Source organism: Podarcis liolepis, assembly GCF_965112155.1.
Source record: "Podarcis liolepis genome assembly, chromosome: 3".
NCBI classification, from domain to species: Eukaryota; Metazoa; Chordata; class Lepidosauria; order Squamata; family Lacertidae; genus Podarcis; species Podarcis liolepis.
The window spans coordinates 106,145,264-106,170,428 of NC_139557.1; the positions used below are offsets into that span (position 1 = coordinate 106,145,264).

Genomic DNA, 25,165 nt, shown 5'->3' on the forward strand with positions numbered 1-25,165 from the left:
AACGTAGACAAGCCACTGTTTCTCCAGCCTGCATTCCCCCATCCTCAGACTTCGACAGGGGGATAACACAGCTTTGTTTTAGGGCTGGGCGATATCCGGTTTTCAATATCGCGATATACCATCAGCTAAACATCTCAACTTATCGATATATCACGATATCTGATAGTAACTCCTGCCGCCGCCAGGCCTCGCAGGCTGCCAGTGATTCTGCCGTCACCATTGGGCCTTAAAGGCTGTTGCCACTACTGCCTGTGAGGTCCCTGCTGTTTCTGCCACCACCGCTTCTGTCGCCTAGCAAGCCTGCTGGCAGTCCCAGATTATTTGTATTCCCATGACTCATCACTGTACTTTGGATTGTCCTGAATACCACAATTTGGAAGCCAAGCCCATAACCCAAAGTTTGGATGCATTTTGGCTTGCCTGTTGATGAAACTAATTGTGTGGCGATTGATAATAATGACATCTATCCGTTTTAGAGCCCTACGTAGTAGCAGTTGCCAAGTAAGCAGCCTGTTTGTCTCTGCATAGTTCCATCTTTATCGTGATGTTTAGCTGGCGATATATCGCGATGTTGAAAACCAGATATTGACGAGCCCTCACACACATTGTGATTCACAATATACTGCCAGGTCAAATATTATGAACAGATATCATGACGTGACCTTTAAACCGGTTTTGGACAATATATTGATATATCACCCAGCCCTACTTTGCCTGATCGGCTGTTGTGAGGAGTAGCTATCATTGTTTTTAGTGGTTTGACTACCATGTGGCATTTATGCAGCCCTTAAAAACAACAGGCAATTCCATATTTCAACACAACTTTTTGGATTGCAATAACATGTTTCCACTAAATAGGATGCAAGAGATTATTCAACCGACAGCCCCAACTTCTTTGGTATCTGAGCAACAGAATATACATTCATGCAGAGTATGACACAGAAAGGCACACTCTCCATTATTTTCCTGCTTTCAGAGGTAGCACGAAGCATGAGACACACCTGACGATAAGGCAATTATGTAGGACGGTTAGGTGATAAAGAGAGCAATGTCAAGGAGCGCATTTGAATGGTGGCTATAATGCATATTAATGGTTACACGCCCACATCTAAGGCGGTTAATTAGAAGCAGAAGCCACCAGAGAAAGAAAAGCTCAAAACGGCTGATAGGTGACACAAAGATGCACTATTTATTGAATTTTTCCAAGCATCAACGTTTACCTTTTGTTAAATCAGTCTTTGAAGAAGGCTGGCTTGTTGTTTCTTCAGGGCCTTTGTTACTGCTTTCTGAGGCATCGCTGCCAGTTTCGTCGTCATCGTCGTCTTCACTGTCTGTATAATCGCTGTCATCACTCTCACTCTCTGCTCTCTCATATTCACTGTCATCCGACTCCTCGTCTTCAGATTCCTGGCCAGGAGAATTCACTTCAGGCAAGAGCTTTGGTCTTTTGGCATCTTCGGGACTCCCCGCGGTGCTCCCTCCCATACTGCTCAAACCTTGCAGAGGTCGCTTCTGAGCCAACAGTTTTGGATTTAGGATGTCGATCGGCCTGCTGTCCTCGGACGTCTGTAATGCTGGATTCCTGCTGTCCTTACCAGAGGGGGAACTCTTCTTTCTGGCATTGCCCCCACCTTTATTCCCACGCAGCTGCTTCATAAGGCTTTTGGTTTTGGGATGCTTCCAAGTCACTAGACTCAAGCTGAAAGAGAAACTACTGTTAGCTCTCCACCTTATCACAGTTTAAGTTGCCACAGAAACTGTAACTAACCATTTGTTGGCAAGCAGGCCAACTTGTGCGCAGTTCAGGGCAAGAAACAGCTGCACCAAAAGCTAATTTACAAAGCTGGAGGCTTGTCTTATTCTCTGAGTTGGGGGACAGACTATGACACTATGTGTATATGGGGCAGGCTCATGAGGTTGATATACCGGTATATATTTTGCTACAACCCCACAACAGAATTGTAGTGCTTAGATTCTTACAGAAAAGAATTACAGAGGTGTGTATTCCCATTTATACTGTGATGCTCTAATGAACTGGCAGTAAAAGCATCTAGCTACTCATTAGGCCTCAGTGGATGCTGCCTTCTGTCTGGTGCTTTACAAAGTTGGGTGCCTGTATCTGCTCTAAAGAGATGACCCACTAAAATGATTATATTCCTTGGCAAGAAAAGCAATGGAATAGAAACTACCATTAGAGGCTTTGAGGTAAATTCCTACTCCGTTTTGTCCAGGGCTCCTGATGTTCTCAAAATTCTGCACAGGAAAAGCCTTTGATAATGCAACATACTAGGTTTAATCCTAAAACATTCTGCTGGGTCTGACCCAGGAGTTACAACGCAGTCCTATACATATTTATTTGGACATTATTCTGACTAACTTCAATGGGTGATTGGGTTTAGAATTTCAGTACAATATATGGCCATGGAAAAAGAGTAATCTAGTCGTTCTTTGGCATTTCATTGACAGTAAATAGCAAAAAGCAACAGAAGAACACCTGGCACCTTAAAGATTAACATTTTTGGCACAATTTTTTGAGACCTGGACCTCATAACTTTTTGCAGCAACTAGCAGTTACTCAGTTGGTCCCTTTGCAACAGAGATGGAGAACCTTTGACCCTCCAGATGTTCTTGGACTACAGCTCCCATCATCCCTGCTCACTGGTCATTCTGGTTGCAATCCAACATCATTTGGAGTGCCACAGGTTCCCCATCCCTGTTTTATATCTTTTAACTCAGCTCTACCTGACCCAAGTGGGGAGGGGAAACTCAGTCTATATCAGGGGTCAGCAACCTTTTTCAGCCGTGGGTCGGTCCACCGTCCCTCAGACCATGTGGTGGGCCGGACTATATTGGGGTGTGTGTGAACGAATTCCTATGCCCCACAAATAACCCAGAGATGCATTTTTAATAAAAGGACACATTCTACTCATGTAAAAACATAGTGATTCCCGGACCGCCCGTGGGCCGAATTTAGAAGGCGATTGGTCTGCATCTGGCCCATAGGCCTTAGGTTGCCTACCCCTGGTCTATGTGCTTGCTTCCCAAATGGCTGGTGCTGGGGGAGGAAACAAATCCAGCCTAATCCCATGATCCATTTACACATTTAGTTAAGCAGTATTTTTTCCTCTGTTATCTCCTGCCACTCCTCTGTCCTGGAACCTACATATGATTTTAATATGGTCTCCCCTCTAGGCACTGACCAGGCCCAGAACTGCTTGGCTTTAGCAAGGTGATGGCCTCATGTGTCTTTACACCATACTCCAAAACTTGACTCATAGCTAACTGCATGCAGGACCAGTTAGCCTTTTTTCTGTTAAAGTCTATTTTCCAGAGGCCTTGTGTTTGGTAGAGATCTTAGGGAAGCTGAGGAAGAGCATTTGCTCTGCACCTGTTTCCCACCATGCCCATATTCAGAAGTCCTTAAAAGCCTATCACAGGGTGATCCCACAGCAATTAAATTCTAGTAGACAAATTCACAGTAGACAGTTACATGACTATGTATTCCATATTTGGAAATGGCATTTAGTACTAATGTTTATCAGAAGCCGGCAGCAAAGCAATGAAGCAAAGGTGTCATCTCCATCCTGCACCAGACCGTGGACCCAATGGATTTTGGTCTGATCCAAAAAGGCAACTCTCATATTCTTTGTTGTTCAATCATCGCATTCCACACAGCTAAGATGTGGGGTGTTTTATGAGACAGAAATGTGGCACACAGAAGCAAGAGACCCTTTTAAATTGCTTATGAAAGTGTTGGGTTGGAGTAGAACTCCGAGGAGGGCAATAAAGGATGCCCCTTCTTCAAGTCACAAAGACACTGGATTAAATATACAATGTTTTGAGGGTACAAGATAGAGAGATGCCCTAGGGTCGCCACTTTCAGAAAATGGGTTTTGTAACTTTACTACCAGACAGAAATCAAAAGGTAAGCTTTATAGTCAATAGCAATTAACAGTTAAACTGTATTGCTAACCTGTTATGCGGCTAATAAAGGAACAGAGCTAGTACTTGTAAGAAAGCGCCAAATCTAATGTACATGGTGTCATCTTTGGATTTTTAGTAAGAGTACCGTTTCAGATCTTCCACTCAATCAAAATGCAGAGGTCAGGGCTAGAGGTGACATTCGGGGTGGTGTGAAAATGCAGCCCCCTTCCCTATGCGGTGCTAATGACTTAAGGGGACCAATAACTGAAATAAATCTAAAGGGGAGACAGAGCTGGGTGCCATGAGCACATCAGTGACAGCAAACCTCAGAACTCTAGATGACCTCCCACTTAGTGGTTTAATGTAGCTTGAAAAACAGTTTAAGGGTGAAGTGAGATATATGCCATTAATGTTCCTTCTGCAGTAAGTTATAGATCTATGTAAGGGAATCTATTCTGTGAAGCGCATGGTAAGAAAACCACAGCTGGATTGGACGGTCTAATGCAAGGGTGTGGAGGGTGGTTATTGTTTTATTGCTCCTTTTTCAAACTATTATTTGTGCTTTTATCTTGTGTTTTTATATTGTGAACCGTCCTGAGATATTTTGTTGAAGGGCAGTATATAAATCAAACAAACGATGATTAAATAACTACTAGTAGATCTCTGGGTGACTTGCAGTAGATCACAAAGTACTTGATGCAGTACTTTGTAGATCACTTGTACTTGATGCAGATCCTAACAATACCTTCCCTCCCCCACACCACCCCGGGTGAAACAAATTAAGTGCTGATAGGAGGGTGGGGGAAGAGAACGAAGGTTGGATTTTGCGTGGAAGGAATATCAGCTTATTTCTGGCACTAAAAACAAATTCCAGGATTGAGAAGCACCCAGAGTTATCCTGATCATTACTTCTAAGTGTACGAACACCACACTTTCTAGGCAACTGTTCTGCACATTGCTCCAGCAGACAGACCTCAGGGTTCTGGAAAACAGAAAGTGGATCCCAAAGCTAAAGCCCTCCCACTTGCAATCTAATTGCATCAACTGCCCTCTGGTAGGCCAGGAGGAGTAAGCCTTCCGTTGTCCACTCCGTTGCCCCAACACCTAGTATTCCAGAGATACACTGCCCCTGCTCCTGGAGGTTCCATTTAGCTTTGATAGCCCTTCTCACATGCCTGCCACAAAAAAGCAGCTAAGTCAGGGCAAGGGCATTTTCTGGGGCCGCCCCACAGCTCTAGAACCCACTGCCAACTGGTGACCTGGTTAACCTGGGACCAACAGGCCCCTTGGGAAAACTTTGGAAACCCACCTGCCCCGTCGGCCTTTCCTATCACGGCGTTTCCATTCTGTTATTTCCACCGTGTTCTCTCACCGTTGGTGGGTTGCTGTTTATCGTTACATTCTGTTGCTCGTTGTTTTCGGGCCGGGTGTTTATGTTTTATTACCGCTGGGGGGGTGTGTGTTTAAAATTCGCAATAAACTGCTTGCAACTGGGGCACTGTATTTCATCGCGAGAGTTTTCAGCTCTGAAAAAGGCAACCTATTACAATCTCTAAATCGGTAGAACACGACCAGACTCTTAATCCCTAGGTCGTGGGTTCGAGCCCGACGTTGGGATAAATAAATAAATTCCTGCAATGGCAAGGGGCTGGACTAGATGACCCTCGTGCGGCCCCTTCCCAACTCTATGAAACCGGGGGAAATATATATGAATGAACCGACCTGCAGTCCTGTTGGGCACGTGGCAGGCAAGGGGCTTTCCTCCACCGCTTCCCCCCTCCTCCTTGAGCTTACAAGGCCCCAACTAAACCCCGCTCTCTGGTCACCGGTCCTTCCCGCCTCGCACACTGCGGCTTTGCGGGGTCAGGACTCGAGGAGGCTGGAAGGGGAGGACGGGCCGCAAACCCGGAAGAGGAAGGTCGCACGAGCAGCAGCCGCCGGGCCGGAGCTCCACCTGCCGCTGACGCGCCGCCTCCGCTCCACGCCCCCCGCCCCCGCCAGGCCTCGCTCGGCTGCTCCCAGCGCCGCTAGGCCGCGGCCCCGCAGCGCTTTCCCGTATCCTGGCAACGGGAGAGGACAGCGTCACAAAGGGCGGGACGCGCATGCGCGCGGGAAGGCTCGGGCCGGGGCCCGCCTCCCCTGTGGCGTCACGAATAAACCAACGAGAGAACAAAAGGCCCAGTGAGTTTTTTTCTTTTATTGTTGATGAGCGCGCTGCAGCGCCCCCTAGAGGGCAATCGCGTTCCTTGCGTCGCCATAGCTTGTCCTCCACTGTCCACATCAGAAGGTGGTTGAGCCCCACTGGCAGTGTGCCTGGTCACTTTCTTATGTGGTCTCATGCCTCAGGCCAATCCCATTCTCCACAGACCCTCCAATTTTTCCTGTTTTCCAGGATTTTCAGGAACCGTCCTAAGTTTCTGATTTGATCCCAGAATGTCCAGCTTCTCCTCAGGAAATATTGCAGAAATATTGGGAGGATATGGTTGGCCATCCCCATTTCACTGGAGAAATGTTGAAGGATAGGTCTCCACCGCCAGGTTATCTGCCAACACGGGCTCTCATTTCTAAAGTCAGTCTCGGGGGCAACCAGGGCACGTTCAGCAGAACATGGCCTCTTCTGGAAAGGCACCTGTGGGAAGGAAGGATGCAGGAGTTAAGAGACAAGAAACGCTGGTGCACCCACAGCAGCACAACCGGACACCTTCATCTGCCCCAGCTGCAACAAAACATGTCTCTCCCGTATCGGTCTCTACAGCCACAGCAGGCGCTGTAACTCTCCAACGGTTTGACCCCCAAACATGCACTCCTTCATTGTCCCCTAAGATAGATGGGTGCCAAGAACATCAAGGCTGACGCTTTTTCGCATCATAGTCATTACAGCTTTCCAACATGTTGACTTCACCCCCAAAGGTGCATGTGCCCCTCTATTGTGTCCCGAGAGAGATGGCAACAACAAGAAGGAGGGACATTGTTCAAATTAGATGGGGTGGGAGCTCGTTTGCCCTTTATTTTCATATATGGGAACTCTGGCCTGCTGCAATTCCCACTAGTTGGCTGTGCTAGCTAGGAGTGATGGAGCCAACCCTGCTGCAGCTACTGTGTTTAGGAAGCTGTAGCAGGCATGATATGGCTATAAATTGGAGGCACGGGAGTCAAGGGCTGTGGCTTGTAAATAAGTAAGAACAGAAGAGCCTTGTTGCTGGATCTGACCAAAGGCCCGCCATCTAGCCCAGAATCCTGTTTTCGGAGTGGCCTGCGTTGTGGTGTTCCCTCCCAGCAATTCATCACACTGACTACCTCTTGGTTATGGACTGATATATATATTATTTTGAAGTTGATGATTTGTAAATTTTGGATGACATTCTAACCACTAATAATAATACATTTACTAAATTTATTAGCTACGTGTTGCGGCTGTATTTGAGCAGATTATTCTGTATGGCAAAGTGGGGTTGTGAAAGCAAGGCCTGGCTGTAACAACACTCTTGTTACCTGCCTCTTTCCAGCAACTGGTATTATCTACTTATTTCAATTTATTACTTATTCAAAGGCATGCTGTTCACTCGAGGTAGAACATAGCCATTGTGGCTAGTAGCCTTATCCTCCTTGAAAGTGGCAAATCCTCTTTTAAAGGCAGTCAGTCATGGGTTGCAGGTCATCATCCCAGGGTTGTATAAATATCTTTAGATATATGCCCTGTTTTAAGGCCACTCCAGGCATTATGGAGGTCCTACTTCTAGCATGAAGACAGTACTGCCCATTTTTATTCCAGCCAGGAAAGCTCTCCATAAATCCTTCATCTCAGTATGGATTCATATGGGCCAAGCATGCAGTAGCTGCTATAAAGTTTATGGAGAGATGGTTGTAAACTTCAGGCAGGCAGTGCTTCTCAGTGGTTTGCGGCATTGTAATTTTGGTCTTGCCATATGACTGGACACTGAAAATTTCACATGTTGAATGCCACCACGACGAAATCTTTTAAAGCAGCAGCCATGTAGTTTATTATTCTGCCCTGCATCAAACCTGAGTTGAGGTGAATTCAGGATTGTACTGACCTCAGTTACTTTATTTCAGAGATGCAGAACATACAGTCCTTCAAACTGGTAAAGACAAATTCTTGGGGTGCACGATTTAACCCAATAACTGGTCTTTATCAAGATGTCCCTGGACTCTAGCTCCCACGAGCCCCAGCCAGCTTGGTGAATGGTCAGGGATGATGGGAGGTGTAGTCCAGGAACATCTGGAAGAGCATGGGTTCTGCACCCCTGCGTTATTGGTTCTTTATAAACTGTAACATTATGTTGAAGAAGGGCAAGCAGTACCTTGCTGAAATACAGTATGGAATCTCCCATCCCACTGGGAGTCAGGCACGTGGGTACTGGGTGATGCAGAGGAAGAATGCAAGAAGAGGCACTGGTCAAGGCAAGGAGTTACGTCTGTTTGAGGAGCCTGGGTTAAGGAAGCCCGTGGCTCAGCGTTTAATGTGTGAAAACTGCTTTCTGGTCCAAGCTCAGAAGTGAGTGGGTTTAAGTTGTTAGGGTCTAGGAAGCTGTTTAAGATGCTGGCGATGACATCTTCATCCACAGAGAGATCCTCAGGGAAATCTAGAGCTCCGTTAGTCCCCAAACCCTGCCTTGGTATCATGTGAGTGTCCTCAGCAGACTGTCTGGGCCACAAGGAAATGCTGGGAGACTTCTGAGGTGCTTGCTTTGCGTATTGAGAGAAGATTTCAGCCAGGGAGTGGATTTGTCCCGCCAGCATGCTGATGGCCCATCTGTCAGTGTCAGGGCTTGTACCTGTTGTTGGGAACATGCCTATGGATGGCCCTCCTTCAAATAACGGAGAAATGTCTACAGGACGGCTGCTGTCAGGGGAAAGTGCATTCCCAGGGGAGCAGAGGACATAAGGGTTCATGGAGGGCAGCCTGTTGGCATTGTCTAGGCTGGAGAGACTTTTGGGCCCACCTGCCGGAAAGAATGGAAGTCCCGTTTCTTGAGGCGGCTGCAGGGTGCCTGCCTCAGCCCTCATATTAGGGAGAGGGATGTTGGTTGGAAACAGAGGCTGGAGGGCAGAAGGAAGCATCTTTTCTTCGCATGCCTCAAGCAGCTGAGAGGGGTTGTACTCATGTGCCCTATCCATGGCTGCCACTGGTTCTTGAGGGAAGAAACTGGCTTCGTTCAGCTCTGTTGTCTGCTGCTGTATTTCTCCAGAATTGCACTGAAGATTTGGGATAGCTGGGGAAACAGTTCCATGCTGTGGGTCTTGGTTCCGGAGATAGAGGGCTTCTTCCTCCCTATGCAAGGATACAAAAAGTGTGCATTGAAACAAGTGCCGGATGCCATCATACCAACAGGAAGGTTACTGACACAGGCACTCAAACCAGATTTGGTCCTCTCATGCCACTGTGTAGCATAATCAAAGTATTGTGAGAGCACAAGGGAATGACAAGCATGAGGGCATTTGCATAGAGGGTTCAGGAATGCCTTTGAGGCTAGAATTTGCAAATACATTGGTACCTCGCGTTAAGAACTTAATTTGTTCTGGAGGTCCGTTCTTAACCTGAAACTGTTCTTAACCTGAGGTACCACTTTGGCTAATGGGGCCTCCCGCTGCTGCTGCTGCGCGATTTCTGTTCTCATCCTTGTCAGGAGTTCAGCCTACACTCGAGTAGGACCCTGGCAGAGACACATGCCTGACTGGCATGTTCCCTCCCTCCTGGTCGATCGTTTGGGAGCTTCATAAGCTTTCTTCTGCCCAAACATCACAGCGACCGGTGCCTACTGACACCAGCACACTTAGGGATCCGCAGAGTTTGCGTATCATGCGTGTGACAGGCCTCAGCAACTCAGCATTTTGGCTAATCTACTTTATTTACACAGAAACACACACGGAGCACTGCAACATGGCTCCCTCTTTAGCATCAGACAGCAAAAGGGGGGGAAACAAAGGACAATAGTCCCACGTCACGGAACACAGTAACACAAACATCCTGTCTCCGTCACTTCCCACTCTGTGGACTCAAAACATATACCGTCATGTGAAAGACCACAACACCATGACTGCAAGCATGGATCAGGAATTCTAACAATCCTGAAGCAAAGTTGTTAACCCGAGGTACTATTTCTGGATTAGCGGAGTCTGTAACCTGAAGCGCCTGTAACCTGAAGCGTCTGTAACCCGAGGTACCACTGTATTGCTAATGTAGTACAGAAAGCAGAAGACATCGTTTGCAACACCAATGTACATTGGAGCCGATTCAGATTTGCAGACATAGGAAATTGGGGAAGGGGGAGATGAAGAGTTAAACAAGATCCAGAGATGTTCCTCTTTCCTAGCTCTTTCTATCAAGGCTGCCTCCAAACCTTGGGGGGGGGGGGTGATTTAAGTGCATACAGAAAATTTAGGTTTGTGCAATTAAAATGCTCTGCTGCCCTAGCACAGCGAATCCACATTGAAAAAGGAAAAAAATAGAGGATTTTTTGTAGTTAGGAAAGTGACACGGAAATGCACTGAAAAGTGGAAGATGAATGAATGATTCACAGGAAGATATATAAACACCCCGCAAGCAAACCAGGATGAATGCTCAATAAAGCGTAGATCTAACAAAACCTCTCCATAAGCTTTGTGCCAGCAAATCAGGATAAATGCTCAATAAGCAGGTTGTCTGGAAGAGCCCTTTTTTCATCTTTTGTTGTATGCTACAAGTGGAAATGCAGTCGACTTTTCAAACTACTATCCTTGCTACTGCAACTGCTTTTCCTTTCTGTGTACATCCAGTTATATTCTGTCCATTGCATTCCGTAAGCGCAGGGAAGGGAAAGCACAAGTTGCCTTAACAGCAATTAAAAAAACACCCCAAAGACATTATTTCAGCAATCTTTTTAAAAGTCAAATGTTGTAAAATGTTCTAAAGCGCTATTGCCCAATTTTTTTGAAGAAAACCTCCTTAAAACTAGGGCATGTATCCAACTACTAAGCAATACCAGAACGAATCCATTCAAATCCATGGATTTAACTTTAGTCACACCCATTAATTACAAGGGGTCTAACCTGTTGTGAGTCAGTTGAGTACAACCCTGTGTTATGGCAAAGAAGACATAAACTGTGCTACTTGTTCTGAGTTCTTTTTTCAAAGCTAGATCATGAGAAAAGTCGGAAGAGCCGTGGGGAGAAGAGGACGGCAATGACTGGGTCCCCATCTCACGGTCATGCAATGCGTTTTATGTGGAGCTATGCTTGAGGATGCTCTGGAGGCTGCAACTGGTGTGCAGGATAGCAGCGAGGCTGCCTGTGTAGACAAACCAGCATATATATATCACCTTCCTTGTGGGATTTGCACTGGCTTCCAAGCTGCTACTCAGTGAAATTCAAGGTGTTGGTGCTAACATATAAGGTCTATACAGGACCGGGTTACTAGAGAAACTTCCTAATCTCTTATATACCCAGTAGGTCTGTGGGAGAGCTTTTCCTGCAAGTTCCAAAGATCTCAGAAGCCCCTCTCCAAAGTAACTGGGAGCAGGGCTTTAGTGTGACTGCCCCAGTTCTGTGGAATAGCATTCCTGTTGAAATATGGCAGGCAGCCACCATCTGTGCTTTCTGGAAATGAAGGAAGACATTTTTGTTCCAAGCGGCTTTCCCAGCCGGATGAATGGGTGTTGGCCGGGTCTATTTTGTTTTAGTTTTAAATGTATCTGCTGTTTTAATTGTGTTTATTATACATCAAATTGAGACAATGATGGAGAATGCAAATAATAATAATAATTCACAGAACCATAGAATTGCAGAGTTGGAAGGGACCCGAAGGGTCATCTAGTCTGTCCCCCTGCAATGCAGGAATCTCAGCTAAAGCATCCATGAAAGATGACCACCCAACCTCTGCTTATAAACATCCAAAGAACCTCCCAAGGGAGTCAGTTCCACTGCCGGATAATTTAGAATGAAGGAAGCACCTTAGTTTGAAATTACCCTCGAATATTACCAGGACACAGGTGGCGCTGTGGTCTAAACCACAGAGCCTAGAGCTTGCCAATCAGAAGGTCGGCCGTTCAAATCCCCGTGACGGAGTGAGCTCCCGTTGCTCAGTCCCTGCTCCTGCCAACCTAGCAGTTCGAAAGCACGTCAAAGTGCAAGTAGATAAATAGGTACCACTCTGGTGGGAAGGTAAACGGCGTTTCTGTGCGCTGCTCTGGTTCACCAGAAGCGGCTTAGTCATGCTGGCCACATGACACGGAAGCTGTACGCCGGCGCCCTCGGCCAATAAAGGTCCAGAGTCATCTGGAACTGGACCTAATGGTCAGGGGTCCCTTTACCTTTACTATTACCTATGCAGGGAATGTCTTTACCTGAGGATGTGGTTGGTGCAAGTGATCAGCTCTCCTCCCTTTCCATTCTCCCTTATCGCAAGAACTCGCACCCAAATCCAGCTCAGGTCCTTGCAGAGAAGACGGACTGCCATGTGCCGAATGTGTCTCCCAGAATCATGCACTGAAACTGCAAAAATAAGAAAGGGTTATTCATTTAAACATAGGCGCATAGAACACCTGATAACTGGAAGAACAGCAGTCAACCGAGCTGAAATTACGTTGTGCCACTGTTCTATATTGACAAGTTTGCAAAGCCGTTATGCCAACATAATCCTGAGTCCCAAAGGCCAGCTGAAACAAGTAAGCCAGCTGTGGCTTTGGTCCACGGACCCAATTAGATTATAAGAAGAGCTCTGCTGGATCGGGGCAATGGCCCATCAAGTCCCACATCCTGTTCTCACAGTGGTCAACCATATGACTAGGAAAACTGCAAGCAGGACAACAGCACCCACCCCTGCATTTCCCAGTAATCAGTATTCAGAAGCATTCTGTGTCCAACAGTGGAGATAGAATCATATAGCCATCAGGATTAGCAAACGACTGGTAGCCTTATTTTCTATGACTTTATCTAATCCTCTTTTAAAGCCATTCAAATCTGGCAGAGGCTGGACGGCTACCTATCACAGGTACAATGTCACGTGAGATTTGCTGCCAGTATCGAGACTACCTGACCCTTGCAGTCTCTTCAAACTAAGGTGGCTAGTTGCATAACAACCCTCTTCTACAAAAGTATTGAACATGCAGGCACCCTGTACTCTTTCCCCGCCTCTTCTCTAACCACCCTACTCCAAATTCCATTAGTACAGTGGACGCTCGGGTCGCGAAAGTGATCCGTGCAGGATGCATGCGCACATGCAGGTTGCGATTTGGCATGTCTGTGCATGTGCAAAGCATGATTTAAGCACTTCTGTGCATGTGCGACCGCCCAAACCCGGAAGTAACCCGTTCTGGTACTTCTGGGTTTCGGCAGTCTGCAACCCGAAAAAACGCAACCTGAAGCGTCTGTAACCCGAGGTATGACTGTATACCGTATTTTTCGCTCTATAACACGCACCCGACCATAACACGCACATAGTTTTTAGAGGAGGAAAACAAGAAAAAAAAATATTCTAAACGAAACAGTGGATGTATGATTTTTGTGGTTCATGCTGTGGCCACAGACATGTGATCTGACGGTGAGTTTGGGGTAGCCCAATGCAAAAATCCTGAGGATCCATGTGGATCCATGCTTTGTAACTACGTTTTTGCACCACTGCGGCCCCAGGCAACAGTGGGTGCGTGATTTTTTTAGTGCAAGCTGTAGCTATGGACATGCTATGTGATCTGATGGTGAATTTGGGGTGACCCAGTGCAAAAATCCTGAGGATCCATGTGGATCCGTGCTTTGTAACAGGCTCTCTGTCCCTCTCTTCTCCCTAGTCAGCGGCTCTTCTCCCGCTTTGCTGTTTCAAAGCAAGCAAAGCGAGCCACGAAGGAGAGAAGGAAGGGGAACCATGGATCCTCTGCTCACAACAGCAGCAGATCCCCCCGCCATCCGTAGGCATTCGCTCCATAACACGCACAGACATTTCCACTTACTTTCTAGGAGGAAAAAAGTGAGTGTTATGGAGCAAAAAATACGGTATGTCTATAATCTATACAACACCCTGCAAGTTAGGCCAGCTGTTTCACCAAATCATAGATGAGAGCTGAGTCTAAAAAAACAGTGGCCAGCTTGCTTAATACTATGCGGTGAGAGCACTCCAATGGTACAAGCCTATGGATGTTTACTTAGAAGTAGACCCCAATGTTTTCAGTAGGGTTTACTTCCATAGGGATGTTCGTAGGAATGCTCCCATGATTCTCTGAGTGATGCCATGACTGTTAAAGAGGTGTGGATGTTGCTTCTATCTTCCTAGTCATTCCGTCTCAGGCACAACACTCACTCAGAGTCCTGTGAATCTCTACAGCTCTTCCAGTATCTTCAGGATGCAGGAAATGGTACCAAGACTGTCCAACCAGCTCTTCCTTTTGATAACCAAGATGGTAAATAACGCTTGAGGGGGAGAAAACAGGGAAGAGTTTAATCAATATGAAATATACTCGGAGCTGAGTGTGGATTTCATGCTCTTTATTCAGCTCATAGTAGCGAGGAATGAATGTTCTCCCCAAATATCTGCTTTATATACATTATTTACACAATGGGCCGCACGTGATTGGCTAATTCTGGGATTCTCCTATAGGCCAATCAGGTTGCGGATTCACTTCCACCTGGAGCTGGATTGGGTGGCTTCTGCAGACCAATCATACTGCTGCATTGTTCTAGGACCAATCAGATTGCTGCATTTTGGATCCTATTCAACTCAGTACATAACACAATACTATGGTATCTCCATCATTAAGTGGGAAAGAAAGCACAACAGGCAACAACAGAACTTTTGTGGCAAGCAAACACCACTGCCTAGAATAGGATTGCCAACTTATTTGTTTTCTGGCCTCTGCTCCTGTGCTTATAAGTGTATTCTGCCTACGCCCAGCCACCAAAAGCTCTAGCAGCAGTTGATTTCCATGAAAATCTTCACCTGCTAATGATTGCAGATCAAAACACAGGAGCAGAGGGCAGGTTTTCTTTTCTGGTCATTTGGCAACTCATTCCATTTGTAGAATGCTGTCGCTGTGTAATGCATCTCTCTCCATCACTACTGACTTTCAGGAACAATTGAAAAACATTTCTTTTACCCCAGTGTTTGATGCCTGGAAACTGCTGCTCCTGGCAACCCTGAAATCAATGGCTGATAGAATGTTTTAAACTGGTCTTATAATGCTTCAAAAATGTTTTGTTTGTTTTTAAAATTGATGTGCTTGCCACCCTGGGTTCCTTTGGCTTCGGGAGGAAAGGCAAGATATAAATTGAATAAATTATATCATAAATAATATCCATACTGGCCCTACTAAGCTGCTCAAATAGTGGATTTTTCTTACTTGTCAGTCATCTCCACAATCTTCATATCCAGTGTGTGCTGGCTCTGGAATGAGGAGTCTTTGGAAGCCCCATCTACATCTTCTGACAGGTGTGTGACAGGAGTACAGAAGGCAACAAAGGTCAAGGCAGGAGAGGAGGAGGTCGACTGCGGATTGAGCATGAGGAATCTGCCACGCACAGCCATCAAACGGTTCCTTCCATACCTCACCCGAAAGGCTCTCAAAGTGCGCATTTCAGTGATGAACTCAATTTCTGCAGCAATTAAAATATAAATAAATCAGGATGCTTAAAGCTCAGAGGCAGATTGAGGTTTGTGAGGGCTGATACTAGGCAGGAACTTGGAGGCGCTCCTCCGATTCCTTTTTGTAATAAGTACACCAACACAAAACACAAACTCTGTGTAACCCGATTTTAAATCCAGCTCTGTGGTCTAATACAGGGATGGGTGATCTGTGACTATAGATGCTCCTGGACTACAACTCCCATCATCCTTTGCTATTGGTCTTGCTAGTTAGGGGTGATGGGAACTCTAGTCCATCAACATCTGGAAGGTCCCACATTCACTCTCCCTAGTCTGACAAGATGAAAGAAAATGACTTGTCACCCAATTCCATGTGGTTTGAGAAGATGCATTTTACTCCCAGGTTGCAGTTAGAGTTAAGAACATCTAAAGCAAGAGGAACGCGGGTGGTGCTGTGGCCTAAACCACTGAGCCTAGGGCTTGCCGATCGGAAGGTCGGTGGTTTGAATCCCCGTGATGGGGTGAACTCCTGTTGATCGGTCCCTGCTCCTGCCCACCTAGCAGTTTGAAAGCACGTCAAAGTGCAAGTAGATAAATAGGTACCGCTCCGGCGGGAAGGTAAACGGCGTTTCTGTGCGCTGCTCTGGTTCGCCAGAAGCGGCTTAGTCATGCTGGCCACATGACCCGGAAAAACTGTCTGCGAACAAACGCCGGCTACCTCGGCCAGTAAAGTGAGATGAGCGCCGCAACCTCAGAGTCGTCCGCGACTGGACTTAATGGTCAGAGGTCCCTTTACCTTTACCTTTAAAGCAAGAGTAGACAACCTGTGGCACAGCAGATATTGATGGACTACAACTCCCATCGTCTCTGACATACTGGCTGGGGCTGATGGGAACTGGAGTCCAGGAACATCTGAAGTGTTTCCCCAACCCCTGTCCTAAAGGAATAACTTTTCTGGTTTTAACTTTCCAAGTATGTAAGTAATTTGCTGATGCCTCTCTTTGAGTGCCCCAGAAGTCAGGTGGGTTGTGGAGACCAGCTGTGACTGACTGTTTATAGAACTTCCTCCTCAACAAGGCTTCACTGGAACCTTCTTTGTTATTTTTCAGATTCCAGGTTAAGCTTTGGGTTTTTAGATGTGCTGGCTGATTTGAATTGATCTCAGTATTCTGTTGTTCTATTGTGGCTTTAATGGATGTTTGTTTTTATTGTATTTGTGTGCGACTCTAAACGACCCTGAAATCAATTGATAAAAGGTGGAATATATTTCTTTTTCTAGACAAGAAACAAAGAACAAAAAAAGAAATGAAACTTTGCTTTTCACATTAAAGGAATATATGAAATCGGACGCTGATGTTTATTTCTGCAGCATACCATGCTAACCAGCTGAGATGATGCAGTGTCACATAAATATTAATTACTGTATTTTTTGCTCTATAGGACGCACCGGACCATAGGACGCACCAGACCATAGGAGGGGGAGAACAGGAAAAAAAATTCTCCCCCTCTCTGCTCAGCGCCCCATCAGTTAAGCGGCAGGAGAAACGGAGCCCCTTCCATTTCTCCTCCCACTTCGCTAAAGGGGCGCTGCGCAGAGAGGGAAAACTGTGCAGCGCCTCTCCAGCGAAGCGAAGCCTGGAGAGCAAGAGGGATCGGTGTACACTGACCCCTCTCACTCTCCAGGGTTCAGGCGGCTATCCGCAAGCCTTCGGAGTGCAGCGGGAACTCCTGCTGCGATCCGAAGGCTTGCGGATAGCTGCCTGAAGCCCTCGGAGCGCAGCAGGAGTTTCCCTTGCGCTCCGGGGGCTTCAGGCGGCTTCAGCAAAAGCAACGCAAAGCCTCCAGAACGCGGGGGGAGCTATCCCTCTGCGCTTTGGAGGCTTCACGTTGCTATCGCTGAAGCCAAGGAGCCTACATTCGCTCCATAGGACGCACAAACATTTTCCCTTCATTTTTGGAGGGGGAAAATGCGTCCTATAGAGCGAGAAATACGGTATCCCCAGCTGCAAAGATCTGTCCTTACCAGTGCCTGGATGCTGCTGGGCAAAACTGAGCTTCTCCTGGACAATCCCGCTTGCTGGGCTGTTCAAGAGGTCAAAGATGGAATCAGTGTGGGCTAAGAGTTCTACCTGCAAGAAGAGTATGAGAAATCATAGCAGCCAATGAATGACGACAGGCAACTTGTTTAGCACGTAGCTGTGTGCCACGATATTTTTAAAGTGAAACCTTGAGGACTATCAACTTTTGAAGAAGTGTGACCTTAAATATTCTAACAAAAGCTTTAGGAGTTGTAAGCGCAATTGCCTTTTTTGACCTACTTGCACACCATAGCATTTCATGCCACAGACATTCCCCATTGCAAACGTTAGCATGTTTTGCAGGTTGACAAATTTCAGCCCCAATCCTTCTTGCCTCCAGTTGAAAGGATTGTAGTGAAAAAGGTTTGGAAAAAAACTCAAATTAGATTGGAGAGAGATAGCTAGCTGAATGCATAGGAGGAGACTCTTGAGAGTCCCATGGACTGCAAGAAGATCAAACCTATCCATTCTTAAGGAATCAGCCCTGAGTGCTCACTGGAAGGACAGATCCTGAAGCTGAGACTCCAATACTTTGGCCATCTCATGAGAAGAGAAGACTCCCTGGAAAAGACCCTGATGTTGGGAAAGATGGAGGGCACAAGAAGAAGGGGACGTCAGAGGACGAGATGGTTGGACAGTGTTCTCGAAGCTACCAGCATGAGTTTGACCAAACTGTGGGAGGCAGTGGAAGACAGGAGTGCCTGGCGTGCTCTGGTCCATGGGGTCATGAAGAGTTGGACATGGCTAAACGACTAAACAACAACAAGGCAAACTCGGCCCTCCAGATGTTTTAGGACTACAACTCCCATCATCCCTAGCTAACAGGACCAGTGGTCAGGGATGATGGGAGGTGTAGTCCCAAAACATCTGGAGGGTTGAGTTTGCCTATGCCTAGATTAGACCAAGCAAGACAAACCTGGCTTCCTCCCACCTGCAATAGCCTGGACTTACCACAGAAAATCCAAGGAAGTGGGACACATTCTCAGAGACGTGAGCCAGTTTGCCATTTGTATTGAAAGCCAGGATGAACCCTGGGAGGGAAAGCAGCAGTTCTGGGTCTTTCAGTGCAGCAGAAGTTGCGAGATTAAAGGATAGTCCCATCACTTCATGTAAATCTGAGAAAATAAAGAGACAGATTAATTGGTTCTCTGGATCGACAGAACGAGGCTTCCCATTCATTGGCTAAAGGCTTGCTGCACATCACCTTCCAGCTCCACGGTCCTATGATTCCAACTTTTCAGCCCCTGCGTCAGACGAGAGAGCGAGAGAGCCCTGATTTGTGCATAAAGAGGTCACAATCTGTTTGCAGTGTGTTATGCACAGGCTCTCTAGCTTCTGCCTCCCTTGTGAGGCAGAACGACCCAGAGACTCCCTTCATGTTTTGACGCATGGGTAGTGGTGCCACCACCCACCTTTTAATACTTTAGGCCACATACACAATAAAAGCACATTACTTCCCCCAAAGAACCCTGGGACTCGTAGTTTGTTAAGGGTGCTGGGAATTGTAGCTCCAATGAGGGATGAACTACGCTTCCCATAATTCTTTGAGGGCACCCCACTTCTGAATACAGTGGTACCTTTGGTTATGAACTTAATTCGTTCCGGAGGTCCGTTCTTAACCTGAAACCGTTCTTAACCTGAGGTACCACTTTAGCTAATGGGGCCTCCCGCTGCCGCCACACCGCTGGTGCACAATTTCTGTTCTCATCCTGAAGTAAAGTTCTTAACCTGAGGTACTACTTCCGGGTTAGCAGAGTCTGTAACCTGAAGTGTTTGTAACCCAAGGTGTTTGTAACCCAAGGTACCACTGTACATGGAAGATTCAAATTTGTGGTGCCGCAAAGAGGAAAGGGCAGACTCAGCCCTATCATTGGGCAGTATGAGGTGACTGCCTCAGGCTGCAGCAGCCCCCTGGTTGTTCGTCTTACAGCCCCCTGGCCATTTTGCTCTGTTGGGGGACAGAGCTATATATGCTAGCTCATGGGTAGGCAAACTAAGGCCGGGGGGCTGGATCTGGCCCAATCACCTTTTAAATCTGGCCCATGGACAGTCCAGGAATCAGTGTGTTTTTACATGAGTAGAATGTGTCCTTTTATTTAAAACGCATCTCTGGATTATTTGGGGGGCATAGGAATTTGTTCATTTTTTTTTCAAAATATAGTCCGACCCCCCACAAGGTCTGAGGGACAGTGGACGGCCCCTGCTGAAAAAGTTTGCTGACCCCTGTGCTAGACAACAAAAACCAGCCTGTTGCCTCAGCAGTTGTGGAGGACTATATCCTACCACCAGCGTCAAAATTATTCAACTGCCTGACCAAATTGGTTTTTGTATGTGGGGTGCCCCCAGAAGCGGTTTAGACATGCTGGCCACATGACCCGGAAAGCTGTCTGTGGACAAATGCCAGCTCCCTCGGCCTGAAAGCGAGATGAGCATCGCAACCCCATAGTCGCCTCGGACAGGACTTAACCATCCAGGGGTCCTTTACCTTTCTACCTCATGTCATTTACATCAGGCAGCAAAATATTTTGAGTTAGCCTTGTGGAAGAGACAGACTTACAGCCCTGTTAACGCGTTCAAAAGAACATGCAACGGCCTACCCTATACGATGCATCTTTGTATGTTATTTTCAATATTGTGAAATATCATCTCACCCCTTATATACCCAACTGAGCAATAGACTCTGCAGGTGAGGGCTTCCTGCCAAGGCCATCTTATCGGGAGGTCCATTTTGCACAATGTAGGAACGCGCTTACAAGCCCCCCGTCAGACGTTCCTGTTGAATGTGGGGAGTTTGAGGACAGGCATAACCCAGGCAGACAAAGATGCTGGGGAGGGGATTGCATGTGTGTGCCTGTTCCCCCTCCCCAGTTTAAGCCCTCATGTGTGCATTCTGTTGAACATACGGATAGGGATTTAGTCCATTCTTCTTCCATCAGTTCAGTAGCATTAGGCAGGACCGTCGTGTGGGTACGATTCCCCTAAAGTAAAGCATTGTGGTTCAACTCCAGATTTTTAATTAAAGTACTATTAAAGATTCAGGAGTAAAGTGACGGATGTAATGGGGCATTGCATTAAAATTAAAAGAACAGGGTATCTTCTAACTAAACCTAGACTGGTTTAATATTTAAGTTGCATAGAAGAGCATCAGTATATAGCTCCATCGGTAAGAGCATGACACTCACAGAGTCATGGGTTTGACCTGACGTTGCGCAAAAGATTTATGCATTGCAGGGGGTTGGACTAGAACAGGCTTCCTTGACCTCGGCCCTCCAGATGTTTTTGGCCTACAACTCCCATGATCCCTAGCTAGCAGGACGAGTGGTCAGGGATACTGGGAACTGTAGTCTCAAAACATCTGGAGGGCTGAGGTTGAGGAAGTCTGGACTAGAATATCCTTGTAGTCCCTTCCAACTCTACAGTTCTATGATTATGAGCTAAACCTAGGTTCCATTTGTAGGCCAGGACAGAGCCCCAGCCCCATTTTTCTTGCAGGTATATTCTGGACATGCCATTGATGCAATAACAGTGCATTGGTAGCAGATTTATAATGGACTGTCTACACACCATTCCGTTTTGTTAGTTGTTCTGCGATGCTTCCCCAGTGTGTATTTATTTAAAGTATTTATATCCCACTTCCCCCTCCCAAGTTGGGTTTCAAGGTAGTTTACAAACTTTAAAAAAAACTACACTATAAAATACAAAGGAAAAAAAACAAACTAAAACCAGTAATTAAAATACATCAAAACACATTTAAAGCCAACGATTTAAAACAGTTTTGCCAGTGTTATCACTCTACAGTATAGTAATCTGAAGCAGCGCTTTTGCACTATAGTGGAACAAAGGCAGGACACCTCTCCCTTCCCCGCGCCACAAACATCCAGTATAAAAAGTTACAGGGTTTCAGCAGGAAGAAGAGTTAGGATTTGACATCCCACTTTATCACTACCCGAAGGAGTCTCAAAGCGGCCAACATTCTCCTTTCCCTTCCTCCCCCACAACAAACACTCTGTGAGGTGAGTGGGGCTGAGAGACTTCAGAGAAGCGTGACTGGCCCAAGGTCACCCAGCAGCTGCATGTGGAGGAGCGGAGAAGCGAACCTGGTTCCCCAGATTACGAATCTACCGCTCTTAACCACTACACCACACTGGCTCTCTCACAGGAAGTAATGGGACATACACCAGTTTGAAACAAAGCAGTATGTCCACCCGAAAAATGTTTGCAGGCATGAACAGTACTTAAGATGGGATTGCATATAACCAGCCCAATGCCATCTTGAGCACAGATAGTAACAAATGCACAATAAAAAGGATGTCTGGAGTCACAGAGTTTGTCTGGGTCATTGTAGACCCAGAGCTACTTCCAAAACCATGCTATTTTTTAATGTTGCATCTCCAGGGGGCGTTGGAGGAAGAGGGATCTAATCAAACAAGGTTCTGACCATATCAAATTTCTCAAGTACATACTGATTGCAATACTTAGCACACAGCCGGTCCTGGAAATTACTTTAAAATGTTTAAGCTGAAGAGGAGGAGTATAGAGCTTACTGTGTGCGTATATCTCCCCCTGTGTTTAATCCACACTTATGGGCAGAAAGGGGGCAATTCACCTGAGCATCTATCTCTCTTTTTTGCATTTTAAAATCTGTGCTCCCACACTTAAAAAAAAAAAAATCAGACCATTATGCAATTTCTCGAATAAGACTAAAAAGTAGAAGGAAAATAAGTACATGTGAAAAGCGGAGGAAGGAGGGGGAAACCCCTACGGTGATAAAATGGCACCAAGTGGAAAGGCAGCAGTTTTCAAAATCAATGTTGAAATTTACGCTAAAAGGCTTTTTAATGTAAGTGCTACGGCACGACTACTTTAATAATTAAAAAGGTGGGAATGTGCAAATTAGGTAAAAGGCACAAATGGCGCAAGAGTGGAAAAGTACAAGCGAAGGTATGCTGAAGCATCAAGGCATCGCAATGAGCTCACTTGCTCCCTCCATACAGTATGCCATTGCCCATGTCAAAACCACACCTCTTAGGTGAGCTACACCTGTGGAGGTTGTGCCACTGTTGCTAAATGGCGCTGAATGCAGAATGCCTTGACTTAGATGCATAGGCCAAATGTTGTTGTTTTGTTGTTGCAGTTGATTCCCCCTTTTCGTGAACCCAGAGTCCATCAGCAGCCAAGTCTCCACGTCAGAGGCTGCAGGCTTTGTAGCCAAGAAGCCAACCCAAGTGTAGGGCACTCTGATTGTGCAGCTGATTGAGAGCATGAAATGACAGGCTGAGGAACAAAAGCACCTCCAGAAGAACCTCCTGTATCTGTAGGGCCAGAGTGCAGAACCTCACAGGCACCTACCCCAGGGCTTTAGGCATCAAATGCCTCCTCTAAGATCTCAGCAGTCCAGCAGCACAGGGAGTGCACCAGGTGTGAGGCTAGGGAATGGAGGAGAAGTGCATGTCACCAGGGCAGAGTGTTGGCCCTTTAAGAATGTCAGATTAGTTAGTCACAATAGGGAGGAGCCCTGAGAGCAAAAGCATTAAAAGGTTCCATGTGCTCTCAACTATTTTTGGAGCAAGCTGTTCACTTGGAGCTCTCCATGGTCCTGAGATTTCTGACCAGTCTTGCCTCCTTCTCCATGGATTCTGGTATCAGGCCAGGCCAGGATGAGAATCGTCTCAGACCCTCCAAAGTTGCTATCCAGCACAGGAAAGATGTTCACTTTTGCATTGATGGAAATTTCTCTCCTGTGCCAAATAGCAATTTTGAGGAAGAGGATTTTCACTTAGATCATGGTGGAGAGCAAAGAGTTAAATCTGGTCCCCAGGATGCACAGCAACTGAGTTTTCCAGTGTGTGTGGGGGGGGAGATACACATACCTTTAACTGTGCATTTTACAGAGAGATGCGCGAGGAATTCAGTTTCTGTGAATCCTGAAGGAAAAGAACCTGCCCTCAGATGTGAGAACAATTATCCTTTCTATTTCACAACACTCTGAAATTTGTGATAGGTCTCAGCACAAACAAACTTACTAAAATGTGTTTTAAATGCATATTTTATGACCAAGCCATCTTTAGGCATGTGTGCACTGAGATAAAATACACATATGTATTTAAATAGGAATTTTTGTATGGATTATTAAAAAGAAATTTTGTAGAGTAATGCAGAAATGAGGTGGAAGTGACTCATGCAAAACACATTAAGTGTGAATGCATGCAAAGCTGCCATGGACCTGAAACAGACTGATCCATCCATCCCTCGTTAGTGTCACATGCAGTTTGATGAGCAATATTGACACAGGAGCTTAGTGCTTTGGGAGGGAGAGTGGTTTGGGCCAATGCAGAGGAAGAAATCTGGCTCAAAGCATTCCTTTGTGTTAGGCTTCAGGCTGTCAGTATTTTGCAGGAGAGATGCATGTGCATGCTGCAAAATTTACTTTTGTGTAATTAATTTAAAGTGCTCTGTCACCTTTTCAGAAAATTAATAGTTTTTTGTGATTAGGAAAGTGATGGGGAAATGCACTGAAAAATAGGGAATGAACGTAAGATTAATGGGAAGACATAAAAACACCTAGTAAGCACACTAGAATTAATGCAGGATGAATGTCCAGTGCCATATAACCCCCCTGCATACAAATCAGAATGAACACTCAGAAAACACTGGATATAGTCTAACCTCCGCATAAGCTTTGTGCAAGCGAATCAGAATGAAGGCTGAGAAAAGAAGTCACCGGGAGCAGCCCTGAGAAACAAAAGATGCAACAGAAGGGGATTTGGCTGCAGATTTTTTTTTATCGATGGTTTAATAAGATGGGGGTGGGGTGGGGTTAGAAAGGAGGGGATCTTTGGTGGGGAAGTGTTAAGAAAGGTTCAGTGTTTAAATATCTGCAGCCTGGCTCTTAGGTTTTCCTGGAGCAAGAAATAAGGAATTCAGTGCTCCCCCCTCCTCAACCATTCCCTTTTCTACACTCTGACCGGTGTGGAAATTTAAATTGGGAGCCTTCTGAAAAGGAAGGCATTTCTGTACACTCCCGTTGCTCACCCTGAACGGTAGCACAAGACAGACTACCATTTTAACAGAGCAGGCCTACACAGGTTTACTCAGGAGAAAATCCTACTATATTCAGTGGAGTTTACTACCAGGGACGCAGGTGGCGCTGTGGGTTAAACCACAGAGCCTAGGACTTGCCGATCAGAAGGTCAGCGGTTCGAATCCCCGCGACGGGGTGAGCTCCCATTGCTCGGTCCCTGCTCCTGCCAACTTAGCAATTCAAAAGCACGTCAAAGTGCAAATAGATAAATAGGTACCACTCCGGGAAGGTAAACGGCGTTTCCGTGTGCTGCTCTGGTTCGCCAGAAGCGGCTTACGTCATGCTGGCCACATGTCCCGGAAGCTGTACGCCGGCTCCCTCGGCCAATAAAGCGAGATGAGTGTCGCAACCCCAGAGTCAGCCACGACTAGACCTAATGGTCAGGGATCCCTTTACCTTTACTAAGAGCATACAAGATTGCAGCTGAAGGCTGTGTATATGCTTTTAATTAAAAACACTCCCCGCCAAAGAATCCTAGGAACTGTAGTATGTTTAGGGTGTGAGAATTATAGCTCT

The 25,165-nt window shown here is 46.3% G+C and overlaps 2 protein-coding genes across 9 annotated transcripts in view; both read right to left on the reverse strand.

Annotated features, from left to right (window-relative positions):
• RRP36 (ribosomal RNA processing 36) overlaps positions 1 to 5,955 on the reverse strand; it is a 36,657-nt gene extending 30,702 nt beyond the window's left edge. The window contains exons 1-2 of one of the 2 annotated variants that reach the window (XM_083494721.1): positions 5,647 to 5,955; positions 1,221 to 1,699 (exon numbers count right to left, since the gene is read on the reverse strand). In XM_083494721.1, coding sequence (XP_083350847.1) covers positions 1,221 to 1,656 — 436 coding nt within the window. In that variant the 5' untranslated portion in view covers positions 1,657 to 1,699; positions 5,647 to 5,955. Of the gene's footprint in view, positions 1 to 1,220; positions 1,700 to 5,233; positions 5,467 to 5,646 lie in introns of those variants that run through there. The other variant, XM_083494722.1, reaches the window with a different exon arrangement.
• Positions 5,956 to 6,110: 155 nt separating this feature from the next.
• LOC310702591 (uncharacterized protein) overlaps positions 6,111 to 25,165 on the reverse strand; it is a 35,724-nt gene continuing 16,669 nt past the window's right edge. For 5 of the 7 annotated variants that reach the window (XM_083494397.1, XM_083494396.1, XM_083494400.1 and 2 more), the window contains 7 exons: positions 18,520 to 18,683; positions 17,514 to 17,619; positions 15,249 to 15,501; positions 14,213 to 14,322; positions 12,267 to 12,414; positions 8,247 to 9,217; positions 6,111 to 6,553 (listed from right to left, as the gene is read on the reverse strand). In XM_083494397.1, coding sequence (XP_083350523.1) covers positions 6,522 to 6,553; positions 8,247 to 9,217; positions 12,267 to 12,414; positions 14,213 to 14,322; positions 15,249 to 15,501; positions 17,514 to 17,619; positions 18,520 to 18,683 — 1,784 coding nt within the window. In that variant the 3' untranslated portion in view covers positions 6,111 to 6,521. Of the gene's footprint in view, positions 6,554 to 8,246; positions 9,218 to 12,266; positions 12,415 to 14,212; positions 14,323 to 15,248; positions 15,502 to 17,513; positions 17,620 to 18,519; positions 18,684 to 22,608; positions 22,874 to 22,917; positions 23,012 to 25,165 lie in introns of those variants that run through there. The other 2 variants (XM_083494402.1, XM_083494398.1) reach the window with 2 other exon arrangements.